Consider the following 14,764-nt stretch of genomic DNA (forward strand, 5'->3'; position numbering starts at 1 on the left):
TGCCTGCGAAACGAGTAAGCGTGTTTGGCGATTGATTTGTCGAATCGAAAGCCATTCATCCCGATGTGTCACGGATCCCAACTATTCGGTGACCCTTGGCGTCGGCTGCGCCGCTCGTTCGCCTTGTCCCAAGCTCAAATTTGCGCAACAAAGTACCTTCCATCACCACATTACGATTATTGTTGAGTCGGTTTCGGCAAGAACATTGGCCCCTGGCGCCAGACACTAGGCGTTGCTCACAAGGTCAAATTGGTCGCGAGGCTGCTTTGGAAATCAATCACCCCCAGAGTCTCAGGGTGGAAGACGGTGCGCAACGCAGGTGCGACGAAATCCCATATCTACGACATTGTCTTAGTTTTCGACAGGTTGGCGAAAGGCGGGATATTCACGGCAGCGTCTCCCGCAAGGGGAAGTGTAAGACATTTGCAGTTGGTTGGGGCCAAAGTACGCAGTCGGAGCTACTTAATAGTCTCTTATTTCGGCCGTTCTGACAAGCGGGCCATGGGCGGCATGTGTGGTCGGCCGATGTGGTGAGGTAAGTGATCGACAGCGTGAGATGTCGTCTCCCTGCACCACCATGGAGTCGGTGGAGATGATTTGCCATGGAACAGGAAAAATTCGATATCACGGCATCCATTTCTGACACGGGAGTCTTGGAAACCGGGCAGATACACAGTGCCCAGACGGATCTCTCGGTCCTGGTAGCCAGGGGTTTCATCAACTGCCAGTGAACTCGACTCAAGGTCTACACTCCATTTTGTTGTCAGAATGATTCGTGTCTCTTGCTTTAAGTTGAAGAGTTTGGATTTGGGCGTCCCGACCATCGCTACAAGACGGCGGTCGAGTCATTCTACTTCGTAAGATCCTCGCAAAAGCTGAGCTGCAGGTCAGGCACTACCTTAGATGTAGATCTCACAATGGTGTGTGTAATATTGCGAGGCGTTTTCAACCTATGGTCAATGCGATGCAAGACTACACCCGAAGCATGATCCAGCGTGGTGCTCACGGAACGTGTCATTGAATGTCCACCAGCCTTAGGTGATGATCCGTCCGCGGAGAGGGCTAGCTCAACATGATGTCAAAGTTGCCCGTGGAAAACGTTTGTCCGTAGTGCAGCAGCCGAGCACACCGTCGCAGCTAAAGTGTGCTCGGCAGCGGCCGCCATCGGCCGTCAGCCAGTGACTGGCTTAGTCCCTGCAAGGCAAAGTGTGGTGGGGTGTGGCGGGCTAGATTTGTAGCTTACTTTACGGATAGTGTAAGCCAGTCTCGTGGGAACTTCAGTGCTGTTAAGATAGCACGTAAGCTTCAAAACGACACCATTGGTAGGACTTTGAGTTGTTGGGGATATTACTTTTAGACTCTGAGCGGTCAAGATGCTGAGGTGATGGCCAATCGACGGACAGCGGCGGCCCTCGGAAACAACAGCAGAAAAAGGAAAGACCCAGCACGGCGATTTGTCTCTGACGCCACGAGGCATGTGTTGGAATGTCGTTAGCCCACAATGCTGACGCTCCTTGTGGTGGTCGTCCCGCTTTCCCTTGCGGCTCGTTGGCCGTGAGCCCAGTTCTCCTTCCAGCCTGTGATGTGCGTGTGTGCCTATGCTAAGGATCTCATGCTGGAGGTAACCGAACAAAAGGGCCAGCGAGAGAAGAAGCGAGGCGGTGGGACATGCTGTTTTCATCGTGGCAGCATTGGGATACGCTCTTGTTCAGTCACCATCTTCCCCAGGAGTCGCGCTTCTTGGACCTTTGGCTGCCAATGATCCACATAGTCGCCCATACAGTTGATTGACATCCATGTCATGGTCGAAGGCGATGGCATGTTCGGCGCGTGTGGCTATCGTGAGAGACGCTGTACCTTTGTGAACGGAAGCCACGATACTTGTTGGGCGGAGGCACGATGGATCAGGTCGGATCGCACCACAGGCATGTGTCTGGACCATATTACATACATACTACGAGGTACATGAGCTTCTGTTCACGATGGTTGTGTTTGGACGTACCTGGTATGGATAGCTTGTCACCTCGTTCGGGGGCTTGTGGAGGCCATCGCATCTTAGTCTTACCTCCCATATGATGGCGCTAAGGAGCCATCGAGGGGTGCCACGGCCCTTTGAGTGGTCTCGTCTGGCCCGCTGGATGCTGGTGATGCAGTGCGGCATGCTGATGGGAAATGCTTGTGCCAACCTGGAACCCTGTCCTAGAATGCCCGCAGCCCATCAACGTCGAGGCTTGGTCCAGTCCCTGTTGAATGTCTGTGGGATGGGCACGATGAGGGGAGGATGGGCGGGCTCGCAGTGGAAACCCCAGTCAACCTTGTCCCTTGCTAGTGGGAACGGTGAAGGACAGGGCCTATCCCCGGTACCCTCTTCCCCTAGAATGCCACCCTTGTTTGTATGTCGGCGTCTTTTTGATCTTCTTGCTTCTCCAACGGGCTCGCAGATTCGCAGGCTCGCAATGTCCATGAGGCAGGTGTGTGTTCGCTCGTTAAAGGTCAATATGTCTCCTGCGCAAGACATAGAGGTCGGGCGCTGGGAAGGATTCGTGTTGATGTTGCTCAGGCTGTATAGGTCGTGGGCACCTCGTGAGCAGACTACTTTGTATGTAAGGAAGCACATGGTAATTACCTTGGCTTTGCAGAGGCATTGATTGTATGTGCGTGTGTGCAAATGGCGACCAGGCACGACTGTTTGTACTTGGTGGAAATAAGAAACGAGTCATCCACATGGAAGATAAGGTGGAACTCAAATAGTGTTCGCGCGCAATATTCAGAGGAACGCGAGGTGCAGATACCCAAAGGAGACACAGAGACGACGTCGAAGACGGAGACGAAGGAAGAGAGAAAGAGAAAGAGAAAAGATGAGGAGTCTCAAAGCGACAAGCCTATCTACCTTACCTTAAGGCAAATAGAGGTAGGTACCTCGGGTTATCCGTATCTTCCTCCTGTCTCCAAGGTACCCAAAGTGCCTTCCATACCTTTAGGTAAAGTGAGGCAGGTTCGTCACCACGGCAGCTTGAGGCTGAGGTTGTTCTTGCTTCTTTGATATCATCTTCAGTAACGTCACGGGGCGGACCTGCCGCGTGCTGAGAAACCGCAAAGTAAAGAGGAAAGAACATCCGATCCTGGTCCCAGGTTCCTCCCCAATCTAGGTACCTCAAGGAACCTCAAGAAGAGGTAAGCAGCACCTTGGCTCTGCTCTTGGGGGCAGGTTTTCCCAGAGAACTTCAGAGAACCTTCATCTCCATCTCAATTACGCATCTCCAGGTCCTTCGATTGACGTTCAGTCTGTGCTGCTTTCCAAGATTCCTTGCCTCAAGGTATCAGAAAGATGCTGCTTCATATCTTACATCGGACACTAGGCATCCCGTGTGTGTTCGAATCTGCACAAAGAGCAAGGTACGTATCACCTCATCCAGGACATTCCCAAACTAAATTTCCCAGGTTTTGAAAGACATGCCGCTCCCGTGGCCCCTCGTGCGGGTACGCAATATTGCCATGGCATCGTTGACCTACTTTACGACGGCACACCCGCGGCACCCTATCCATTACCTATCGACTTCCCATGTTGTACCTCTGCCCGCGACCAATCCATAGCAGACGGAGAACCCACCGACCGTCAACTGAGGGATTGTCGACCAGTCCAACAGATTGAGATGGCCAATCGACGTCCACGATTTAGGGGAAACCTGGCGCCGACCTGGCCAGACCGCCGCAGTCTGCCTTTGACGACCAGGAATCCAGGACTCTAGGAAGCACGCCTAGGGCCGACTGCAGACCAGGATCGTTGGGCTCGCGCTCTTGTCTCTGTATCTCGTCCGACTTTTCCTTTGTCTCTTCCCTCTCTCTTGTTCTGCGGCCTATCCTTGACCCGACGACCCTCGAGCCTTGTCATCTGTTCGAAACGGTACCTATCCGACGATGCACACAACTTCTCGACCTATCCGCAACCCTCGTCTTCTCAGTCTTCTCTTGCTGTGCCATTTTGGCGAAATCCGCACACTCTTGGCTGTTCGGGGCCGACGATTCATCTGTGGGTACCAAAAAGAGGTACCTGACATTGCGATATACCGCAGTAGAAGGAAAAAGACATGGGCCAGGGGGTGCGTTTTCCCCCTCTCAATTGTCGTCGCTCGCAATGCGCCCTCACAACTCACCATCCACAGGCTGGACCTCAATTAGCAATTATGTACACTGGACGTCCGTATCCATTCCCGTCCCCGTTTTCCCCGTCATCCCCGTTGACAACGTTCCCATCCCATGTCTATCCGTATGTATTCCTGGATGCCTATGCCCCCCCCCCCCCTTGCCCAGTCTCATATCTCGTCACTGCCATCACGGGCGGTTTGCTGAGCGCGATGCTCTGCTTGGTCTCTGGATATCCCACCATCGGGATCACAAGTTCACAACCACCCACACAGCACGCTACGGATACCATGTCATGTCATGTCATACATAGTACGAGTACTTACCGGACTATGCAGACTTGTATCAGAACACCAGCCAACCATTGTGAGGCACGGCACCCCATATTCAGTACTTGCCCACTGCATCACACAATGAAGCCTCGTTGAGTTTGAAGGCTACGGTATGTACTACGTACAGTACCGTACGGCTACGGGTACTTTGCCCCTTCTTTCTTCTTTCTTTCTCTATCCGTCCATCTCCAAATGCTCTGCCATGGCCCATTTCTATCCCCTGGCTTCCCTTGCCTTACATGGGATGCATGTATCTGTACGGATACCTGATGTTTCTTACATGGAGTTTGCAACTCTCTCGGCCCAAGTACCTACCTTACCTCCACGGATGAGTACTCAGTCATGGACGGCAAGGTACTTTCGCCTTGCTCCAACTCCAGCGCCGGATGATGCCGTCCAGTTCCTCTTCGTCTTGTCGCGGTCCTGATATTGTTGTTTCCCTTGAACATCCCTGTCTCAATGCCGTTGCCGACGTTGTTGCACCTGCACATGCGGCTGCTTGTGCCGTTACTCCAGTCTTGTGTCATGCTAGCTCCCATCGCCTGTTCTTGGTGCAACCATGGTTACCTACCTACTTTGATCCCAGAGCAAGATACGATACGGATACGCTGCCTGTCTTTTTGTCTGCCGGGCCTCATCCACCTTGCCGACGCGTGTGGACGCAACACAAGTTGACAGGCTCGGAACTCTGATTATCATCATTCGCCCCTATGTTTTCTCCCGTCCATTCTCCTAGTACTTACACCTGCTCTCCTCCCTTCTTCTTTCATCTTCCATCTTTTTTTTTCTCTTCCTGGGAAACTCGCCTCTCGCCTTTCACCTTGCTCTCCCTTTTTCTGCGAATTGCCATTGGAGAAGGTTGACAGACCAGCATACCTACTCTGTCCCCTAACCAGCTGCTAGCCATCTATCACCCATCGTGTCAACTTGACCGCAGCCAGGTAGGTAGACCCTCACCTACCCAGCCACCAAGCCATCGTCAGCAAGCAGGCAGTACAACCGCGATACCGGGCTCGACTGCCCTACCCTACCTGTACCTACCTGTACCTACCTTACTCTCCGATCTCCAGCTGCGGCACGGCACTGCACACTCACATCACATCACATCGAATTCCTCCACATCCTCTGTCATCCGCCATTCGTCGGAGGCACCTCAGCTCGGCTCGCCGAGAGGCCGGAATCAAGAACCAAAACCCAGATCCAGTCGGTCCAGGACACCCATTCGAGCTGTATTCAGCACGGCAATGAGCACCACCACATACGCCAATTGCCAAATCCAGACAGGAGGTCAGACTAGGCTACAAACCACCAAGACATTTTGGCAATAACAGTCTTTGCCGCAGGCAGTGACAGGCACATACGGAGTACTTCCTATTAGTCTAAGGCAGTGAGAGTGTTAGCATCGGACCACCTCCACAAGCGAAGCCCGGACCCCAGAGTCGATCGCACAAGCTGGCTTGCTCTCGCGACTGTCGCAACGAGGATTCACACCAAAGGAACGTCAACGTCCAAGGCCGCGCAGACGGAAAGCACAAGGCCAGCCAGACGCACCCCGGAAAACCATAGGTCACATTATTGTTCCTTTTTAGCCCCTCGGACGGCCATCGAATTTCTGCACTACTATCACCCCTGTTGCGGGCCTTTCTATTCGTCATCTCAAGCCAAGCTGCATACAAGCGGCTCACTATTGGGGGGGAGGGAATGTACTAGTCGGGTTGCTTTTGAGCTGACCTGACCTGATCCCCGACCCGATCTAGAGGAGGAGACACACACACACACACACACTTTCAGAGACAGAGCAAGGAAGAAACAGAGAAGCCGAATACCTACCTACGAACCTGTCTGGCTCGGCCTGGGAATTGTTTCGACTGTATCTCTGCGTGGTACGGTAAATTAGAGGGGCGGCCCGTCCTTCTACTTGTTAATTGCCGTGAGCTTTCCTTACCCCGTCGTTGGAATCTTGTAAGAGTTCCTTCTGGAGAGCAGATTGGACTGATTGCTGTCTGGCTCGTTGGATCGCACCCGTCACATCGTCCGACTCCCCCGACTCAGACTCGACTGGACGCGACTCAACTCACACTCGCCTCGCCCGTTTTTCAGTCATCCCCTTCCCTCCCTTTTCTCTCGTCGTTTCAGCGATCATCCCGTTTTCCTTTCTTTTTCCTTTGCTTCCACAGTCTCTGGCCGTCGTCCCCTTGTGCCAATCACCTCAGACCGACTCAGGACCGGAGACGCGGCATAAGACTTACTGCATGAGTCGTCAGCAATAGCGGCATCAATAGCAGCAATATAGCCGGTAGCGCCCACAGCGCCCACAGCTGCTGCATCGCACCGAACCGCACCGCAGCGCGCAGCGCATCACATCAGGTATCTTGGCTGGGTCTTGGAACGACAGTCAAGAGAGACACAAGACAAACAAAAAAAAAATCAGCCTTGTTGAGACCCTCGAGTCGGCAAAATCAGACGCCAAAGTGCAGGGCATAAGGAGCGAGAGCGCAAGCGAGGCCATGTTCCAGCCTCAACCAACGCCTTTTGCGTTTCACGCCTCGGCACACAACCCATACTCTCACCCTCATCCCCACGGTCATGGTCAAACGTACATGCAAAGCCAGAGCGGCTCGCCGCAGGATCACCGGCCTCAGAACAGCGGAGGCTATAGCATCAGCACAGGGGCAGCAGGGTTAGGAGAAATGATGATGAGGAACGAAGAAGGCGGAGGAGGAGCAAGAGGAAGAGGGGTAGGAAGAGTGGAGATGAGGATGAGGATGGGTATGGCGGGCGATGGTGTCGGAGGAGGTGCATCTCACGACGCCGGCATTGATACAGGAATGGCGGGCTCACATTACGGCTACTTGTCGTCAGCGAGAGAAGAGAGGGGATCAGGAAGCGGCCCTATTTCTGGCTCTGGCTCTGATTCTGATGCTATTTCTCGTTCTGGTGGTCGAGGCCATGGACATGGTCTAGGTCGAGGTCATGGCCAAGCTGGAGCTGTTGGAGCTGGCATGGGAGCTGGAGCTGGAGCTGGAGTGGGTTCATCGTCGGGTGCATCGTCGGTGGGACTGGACAGCATGGGTAACCCCCTGGTGATGGGCGGCGGTGGTGGTGGTGATGGTGGTGATGGTGGCGGCGGCGGCAGGCTAGGGCTGGGGATGGGGATGGGCATGGGACAGATGGGCATGGGCATGGGCAACTTGAACGGCATGGGTATGGGCCTGGGCCACAGTGGGCTGTCCCTGTCGGCGCAGTCGCAGCCGCGGTCGCAATCACTGTCACAGTCGCTATCTGGTGTTATGGGGATGGGCGGGGAAGCTGCAGGCACACACAGCCTGAATGCTGCGTCGTCGCCGGCCGGACCTGGAACCTCGCTAATGACAGGAGCAGCACAACAGCAGCAGCAGCAGCATCAATACCAACAGCGCCAACAACAACAGTATCCTGGGCGGCAACAGCAGCAGCAAAGACAGCTAGTCTCATCAGCAGCAACAGCAGGAGCAGTTGGAGGGCCGTTGGCGACAACACTACTAGCGGCTACAGCGCCTATGGTTGGCCCCGGCCCGGTCGCCGGCCGGGCTCCAGCTGTCACCAGCACCAGCACCAGCACCAGCACCGGCACCACTCCCGCATCGCGCGCAGTTCAGGTTCAGGTTCCTGTTCCTGTTCAGAGTCAGGTTGCTGCACTTGCACATCATCATCAGCAGCAGCAGCAACAGCAACAGCAACAGCAGCAACGGCAGCAACAGTCTCAGTCTCAGTCTCCTTCATCTGCCTCCACTCCTCCTCCTTCACTACTACTTCCTCCAACCACCACTTCAACCACCACCACCAACGCCAACGTTGTCTCTGGCGTTTCCGCCGTGGCTTCGGCTGCTACTTCTGCTGCCCACTTGCACCTTAACAACCACCATAACAGCCCCGGCGCTGCTTCTGCTCCTGCCTCATCCTCCTCCGCGTCTTCTTCCTCCTGCTCCTCCTCCTCCTCCCGCTCCCTCTCCCGCTCCTCCCACCCCCATTCCCACTCCCACTCCCATTCGTCCTACGGATACTCCCACGCCAACCTTTACTCCAACCACAACCTCCTCCACGGACACCTCCAGAAGCAACAACACCCTCCTCCTCCTCATCCTCACCCCGGCGCCTCTTCTTCGACAACATCCTCTTCTTCTACCTTTTACACCACCAACTCCAACGCCAACCCAGGCTTCACAAGCACCGCCGCCGCCCTCGCTCCTGATCACGCCCACGCTCCAGCCCACGCCGTGAGCAGCACTCGTCGTCCTTGCGCCATGGAACCCGGCGACCCCTCCGACGTTGCCGCCCAAGAAGCCGCCGCTCGGGATTATCAGCCACAGCTCGAGGTGAGTTGGCTCGCCACCCCGACTCCGGGAGACGCACGCCTAGCTCCCGTCGCCGAACCCCCAAGCTTCGACTGCTCGTGCTCGTGCTCGTCCTCTCTCTTTTCTCGCCCTCAACCCACAAGAATCTCACAATCCTCTTTGAATCCAATGCTATTGAATCCAATACCATTGAATTCCATGTTTCCTCCACGTCCAAAGCTCCCATCGAACCCGAATCCTTACTCGTCATACACACCCTGCCACGTGCAACGCTAACACGGCTTACGCCCTTTTCTAGGGTTTATTGGTGGGCGACAAGATTACCAGCGACGCCATAACCGACGAGTACGCCAAGGCTGACGAAATCTATATCGCAAAGACCATCGTGAGTCCCATTCCAGCATTCCTTGCCCAGGGGATGCATACTCCGCGCAGTATATTGCACTGGCTAACGTAGTGATTCTGCTCGTTTTACCCACTTCAGAACCTTCCCCAGACATATTCTCACTATCGCCCTGTTCAAGGTGACGGAAATTGCGGCTGGCGAGGTGAGTTTACCTTTCACGATCCTGACCACCATCACCACCACCAATATTTCCTTCTACCCCGCATCCCCGCCCCTCGACAGGGTGGAAGGTTCCTGGGAAATCACTTCTTTTCAAGCACGCCACTCTTCACCTCGACTCATGTCGGCGCACATGTCCGTTGCTTGGAAGGGGGAACACTGCTTCACTTCAGCACTCAAAGCATGTTGTAACTAACACCATCTCTCTCTAGCAATCGGCTTCTCCTACTTTGAGCATCTCATCAACAATGGCGACCAGCATCAGATCCTCGGCGAGGCCGCGCGCATCACGAGCTTAAATCAGTATCTCCTCAACGTTGGCGGCTACGATCGGATGTTGTTTGAGGACATGGTGGAAGAGACGATTGGCTTGTTAAAAGATGTCGCCCAGAATATTGCCAACCCACAGCTAGCCATGGACATCATGGTCCAGCGCTTCAACGACCAGGGCTCCTCCAACGCCATCATCTACCACCTTCGCTTGTTGGCGCTCTCATGGCTCAAGGGAAATGTTGAGCTCTACGAACCCTTCATTCCCGCCGAGACGGGTATCATCGGCTATTGCGCCGAAATCGAACGCCCAAACAGAGAGATTGACCATCTCGGCATCATTCTGCTCGTTCAGGTGCTGCTAAAACCCATCAACTTCGTGCTGGAGATTGCGTATCTGGATCGTAGCCCAGGAAACCAAGTCAACATTTACCGCTTTCCGGACGAGGCCAATGGTCAAGACCCTGCCACTCTGGGCCCCATCATCTACTTGCTCTACCGGCCCGATCACTACGACATTCTATACAAGTCGCCTCCGAATCCGCCACCCTTGAATCTTCAGGTTCACCGCGTTGGTTCCTTTTCTCATTCTCAAGAGATTGCGAGCGTGGGTCCTCCTTTGCACAGCTATTCTCTCGACTACGGCCCCCTGGCCATGCTGCCCGGATTCGGGGGCCCGCCCTCGGGCTTGTCTTCCGCTCTGTCTTCGCTCGGCTCGCCCACATCCACATCTCCGCTTCCAGACGCCTATGACCCTTCACCTCAATCTCCTTGGCTCGCGACGCCGTACTCTGATCATCACATTCAGCAGCAGCAGCAGCAGCAGCAGACGGCACCAGCCCCTCGACCGCAGCCTCAAACGCCAGCTCGACCACAACAATCGACGCCTGCCCCTACGAAGCCGTCGCAACCGGTTGACTACCAGCTCAGATTTAGTCACCAGTGCTGGCATCTCAACAACACCAGCTCGGCGCAACCGTCAGTGATACCCGGCCAAGCCGGCTTCCATGAACCCAGCTTTACTACCGCAATGTTCAAGAACAGCCATTTCAACAAGGCACACTATAATAATCCTCACTTTCATCCCGAGGAGTGGACTCCGGACGATGATGGCCACCACGAGCGGCTGCCGGCGCCCAAGAAGAAGGGAAGGGTCAGGTCGGATCACTAGGCAAGGCAATCACACAAACGATGGGACCACTGTACCATCAGCCATTTCGCCAGTGATAAGTTGGACTTTCGCCATGGTCCATGAGCATCAGGGGGCAGACCGCCACTGCGATTTCCAGGAGTGTAATGGAGGGGGGCGGGGGAACAAGGCGGTGTTACTTCTTTCTTTTGGCGGTCTCTGGGGGCCCGCATTGTGGGAGAATTAAAATATGCCTTGATTTGGCTCATTGTGATTTTAGTGTTTTGCTCTACGCAGATGGGAAAGGCATCATGATTTTATGATGGAGGGCTTCATCTTCTTCACGGCTTTGTTTGGCGGGAGGGTTCGCTCCTCGGGTTGATACTCATCATAGCATCGGCGTTGATAATTAATAGTACTCTCTAGTGCGCAAAAGTCCTCTGCCCCTTATGGTCGTTTTGAGTAGATATTGGACTCCTGTATCGTTGGTGCGGCGAGCTTACAAAGAAAGTAGAATCTTTGCCTGCCGCGAAAACGGGCTTGACATGGAAACGTGATGGTCGATCTTTTGCCGCCGCCCCCCCCCCCCTTCCCCTTGCCCCGTCTATGGGGATACATCTGCAACGTCGTTCCAAGATGATTAATTGTTGTGGGTGTGTACAAGAACTATGTATGTACTGCACATGTGGGCTATCCAGGATCTCACACACGTCGGCGTCTGCGTCTGCGTCTGCGGCTAAAGAAAGGTTGCCACCTGGCACCCCTGACATCAAGCATGCGACGAACGCCCCGTTCAAACTCTTGACCTCTTTTTTTTTTCTGACATGGATGGCGTGAAGGCGTCAACGGGGTGAGATGTGAGGTGTGAGCTTGAGGTCCCACGGGTGGTGGGGCTTGGCGCGGCATATCATGGACTTTGCCCGGAGCATGGGGACGGGTGGGCATTGCATTGCATTATTCGATTGCTAAGAGAGAAACAGATTGGAGAGAGAGAGAATGCGGCGGTAGAAATCCCGCAAAGAGTGAAAATCGGAGTTGGATGTCATCTACCTGGTTAGAAATGAGTATCTGTACTGGCTCTCGCTCTCCATCCATGTCTATCTACGCCCAACTACCTGCAAACCTTTGACGGCTGGGGGGGGTCCCGCTTGGATGGCGCTCTTGTGGAAGAAAAAACATCATCCTATGGGGTTCAGCCATGCCACCACGCCCCCGTCCGTCCCCGGTATGCTCCGGAGCAAACGTTACGGGAAGATATGCGTGGCAGCTTGACAAAGTGCGAGCTGCCAAGGCTCTCGATAAGCGTGATATCGACATGGTAATCTACAACCAGTAGCTGGTTGCAGAGACTCAATGGCAGTGAGATATCGTATTCGTGATATGTAATGCCGACATACCTACCTTGCTTTGCCCCTCCGGTCTGCAGAGGTGATGAAGATGCTTCGCCACGCAAGACCAAGAGGTCGTCCTGGCTTGGCAGGCTGGGATCTGATATGCCAAGATATAAAAAAAAAAAGGTGTTTGCTGATGCAGATGGGGGTATCATAATCGACAATGTCCGGTGAGGTATCCTCGCCCCCGCCGCACCGGAAATAATCAGGCTCCCAGCGAGCCGGAATTTGATACCCTACGTTCTGGCTCTTCCGGGAATAAGAAGAGAGTGCGAAAGGATATGCTGACCCGGACCGACCACGGAATGCGCGTCTCTCTTCAACAGGTACCGTTCATAGCGAACGGTCCGGTCAAATGCTGGCTGCCCCGACATCCAAAAGAGGGGCTCAGAATTTGATGGCTGACGAGCAGAGGAAAAGAGGCGGGCAAGCCACACGTTGTGTAACCCGTGATGCACTCCGGTCACCAGCATTCTTGCTTCTGACCGTCGTCTTTACATGGGCCAGTACCGGGGCGCCACTCATAAACAGATGGCAAGTTGGCCAATTGAGGCAAGTATTGAGGATACGGTCATCCAAGTCGTTGATGCACTGTCGTCGGCGCAATGCCGACTCCGAGGCGCTTTGCAAGCTCCTCGGCCCACCGGCGAGCATACCATTCTCTCTTCGTCTTGCCATCGCCAGCAAGACTCAACTGCCTCCAGGAATCCTCGCCGAGTTCGGCTCTGACACTGGTGGCGGTTTTACCTTCGAGTCCGCACGGCACGAACCTCGCCCAAGGATTGAATGCCTCGTCGCCGTCGACGGCAACGTCCACGTTAAGCGCCGTGCCGAGCCCAGAGATATGACGGCGAAGGTGAACACCCATGGCGGCAATCTTGCGCTCCTGCCCTCCTGTTCGCTGCCTTGCGGCCTCGGCCCAAACTCCCGGATCGTCCTCGGAGAGGTACGTCTGGACCCCAGGTCCATCGGCGAGGATCGCTTGTGTGGTCTCCTCTAGAAGTCGCGCGTAGGATCGGACGGTCAGGCGGGGATAGTATTTGCTGTGCAGATCCAGTATCGGCCACAGGACGACCTGCCCAGGTCCATGATATGTTGTCAATCCGCCGCGATCTGTCTCAATGACTTCGGGCGTGAATTGCTGCTCTCCTGAACTTGTTCCGCCATTTTGCTTCTCTGCCGCGACCTTCATCTCTTCGATGACAGTCAAAGGCTGTTGAAGTCGTTCCAGCTGCTCGGGTAGTAAGGTCTTTTGGCGGCGGCCAAGCGTATACGTTGGTGCCGGAGTGAAAGATAGGACGAGCGGCGACGGAGCGCGGGAGTTCGGCGCCGACTTCCAGTCGAGGAAGACCTGACGTAAGGCAGTTTGAAAATTTGAAGCCGAATCGTACGATGGATAATGTTTCGAATCAGAACCGTCGAGGTGAAGGTGTCGCAATTCGCTCGGTTCGGCGCCGTCGTCCTCAGGGAAGACCAACTTCGAGATTGGCGTTGAGGAGCTCCATCTTGCCTGTCGCAAGATGATACCAGGTATCTGATTCGCTGAGCGTGTCAGGGTTGGAGTTGAAAATGTAGAAATCCGGTATGCGGTTCGAAGGGTCCCCATCGGCTCGCGTGTTGTCGGAGGTTGCTGTGGACTTGAACGGAGTTTGTCGACGAAGATTGTGGCTGAGGTGAAGTCATACGCAAGCTGCCCGGAGCTTGAACAAAGTTTAGCGGAACGAGCCGGCTGGAACTGTCATCGGTACGTATCTTATCGATAGAGTTAGGTTATCGGCAAACGCACGAGCCACCTTCCGTCATAGGCACCGTGAGATGGGCGTAGGGTTCATGATCCTTCAGAATCCCCGGTCTGTCACGGCATACAAGTCGTTTTCTGAGCAATCGTTATCGATAAGGTGTGGCCTCTGTCTGCGCGGGTCGCCTCACACCAACTGTCACGTCGTCAAATTCATTCAGCTCATCGGTACGCTCCTGCGGCTCTTTGTCGTGCTAGAACGGGAGTGCTTTCACGATTGCCTCAAGGTCCCTCGGTATGTTGTGGCTTCATTGCGAGTCGGTTACGACTCGTCATTGTGTCATCTGTATAAGACAGGTAGCTCTTGTCAGCTCGTGTCCGCGCTGCATGTGCGTGCCATTGGACATCCAAGACACGATGCCGTAACTTCCTTGAGATGGTGAGACACTTGTGCGCTTTTCCATAACTCAATGCCCTCCTAATGACGGCTTGCCCTTTCCTTGGGAAGCATGATGTCTTTTGTCCATCGAGCTCTAGCCCACACATTAAAACCCAGCTGGGCCAGGTTCGCTTTCTTCCAGCTATGATACCGTCACCCAGCACTTCATGATGATGACATTGAGATGCCTTGTCAAGCTGACAAGATGTTTCGTATGGAGCTCGAAGTCTGGTAGTGTGCTGAGCCGACGCCGGCGTACGACCAAGTGGGGTTACCGGATGCACCGAGTCGATCTGGCGCCGATGGTCTCGAGAGCATGGCGGACAAGCCAGGTGTTTCTTATTTGTCAGTTACGAAGGGACTTCGAAACGAGAGGTCTTCTAAGTTGGGGCCCAATAGCGAGGAGAATCGAAACCGAAGTCG

At 54.5% G+C, this 14,764-nt stretch overlaps 3 protein-coding genes across 3 annotated transcripts; 1 reads left to right on the forward strand and 2 right to left on the reverse strand.

The window, feature by feature from the left end:
* Positions 1-236: 236 nt before the first annotated feature.
* Positions 237-2,161, reverse strand: CCOS01_14216 (uncharacterized protein; the record flags this gene model as incomplete). The annotated part of the gene is made up of 2 exons (XM_060462360.1): positions 237-338; positions 2,066-2,161. The coding sequence occupies 2 exons, from the start codon at positions 2,159-2,161 to the stop codon at positions 237-239; spliced, it is 198 nt and encodes a 65-aa protein (XP_060306845.1).
* A 4,821-nt stretch (positions 2,162-6,982) lies between these two features.
* CCOS01_14217 (peptidase C65 Otubain) lies at positions 6,983-10,815 on the forward strand (the record flags this gene model as incomplete). Its single annotated transcript, XM_060462361.1, has 5 exons — positions 6,983-7,731; positions 8,386-8,830; positions 9,108-9,194; positions 9,294-9,357; positions 9,587-10,815. 5 exons carry the CDS (start codon positions 6,983-6,985, stop codon positions 10,813-10,815), a joined length of 2,574 nt encoding a protein of 857 aa, XP_060306846.1.
* Positions 10,816-12,735: 1,920 nt separating this feature from the next.
* On the reverse strand, positions 12,736-13,770 carry CCOS01_14218 (uncharacterized protein; the record flags this gene model as incomplete). The annotated part of the gene is made up of 1 exon (XM_060462362.1): positions 12,736-13,770. One exon carries the CDS (start codon positions 13,768-13,770, stop codon positions 12,736-12,738), a length of 1,035 nt encoding a protein of 344 aa, XP_060306847.1.
* Between the last annotated feature and the right edge of the window lie 994 nt (positions 13,771-14,764).

Source organism: Colletotrichum costaricense (assembly GCF_030867565.1).
Source record: "Colletotrichum costaricense strain IMI 309622 chromosome Unknown Scaffold_20.1, whole genome shotgun sequence".
Taxonomy (NCBI): Eukaryota; Fungi; Ascomycota; class Sordariomycetes; order Glomerellales; family Glomerellaceae; genus Colletotrichum; species Colletotrichum costaricense.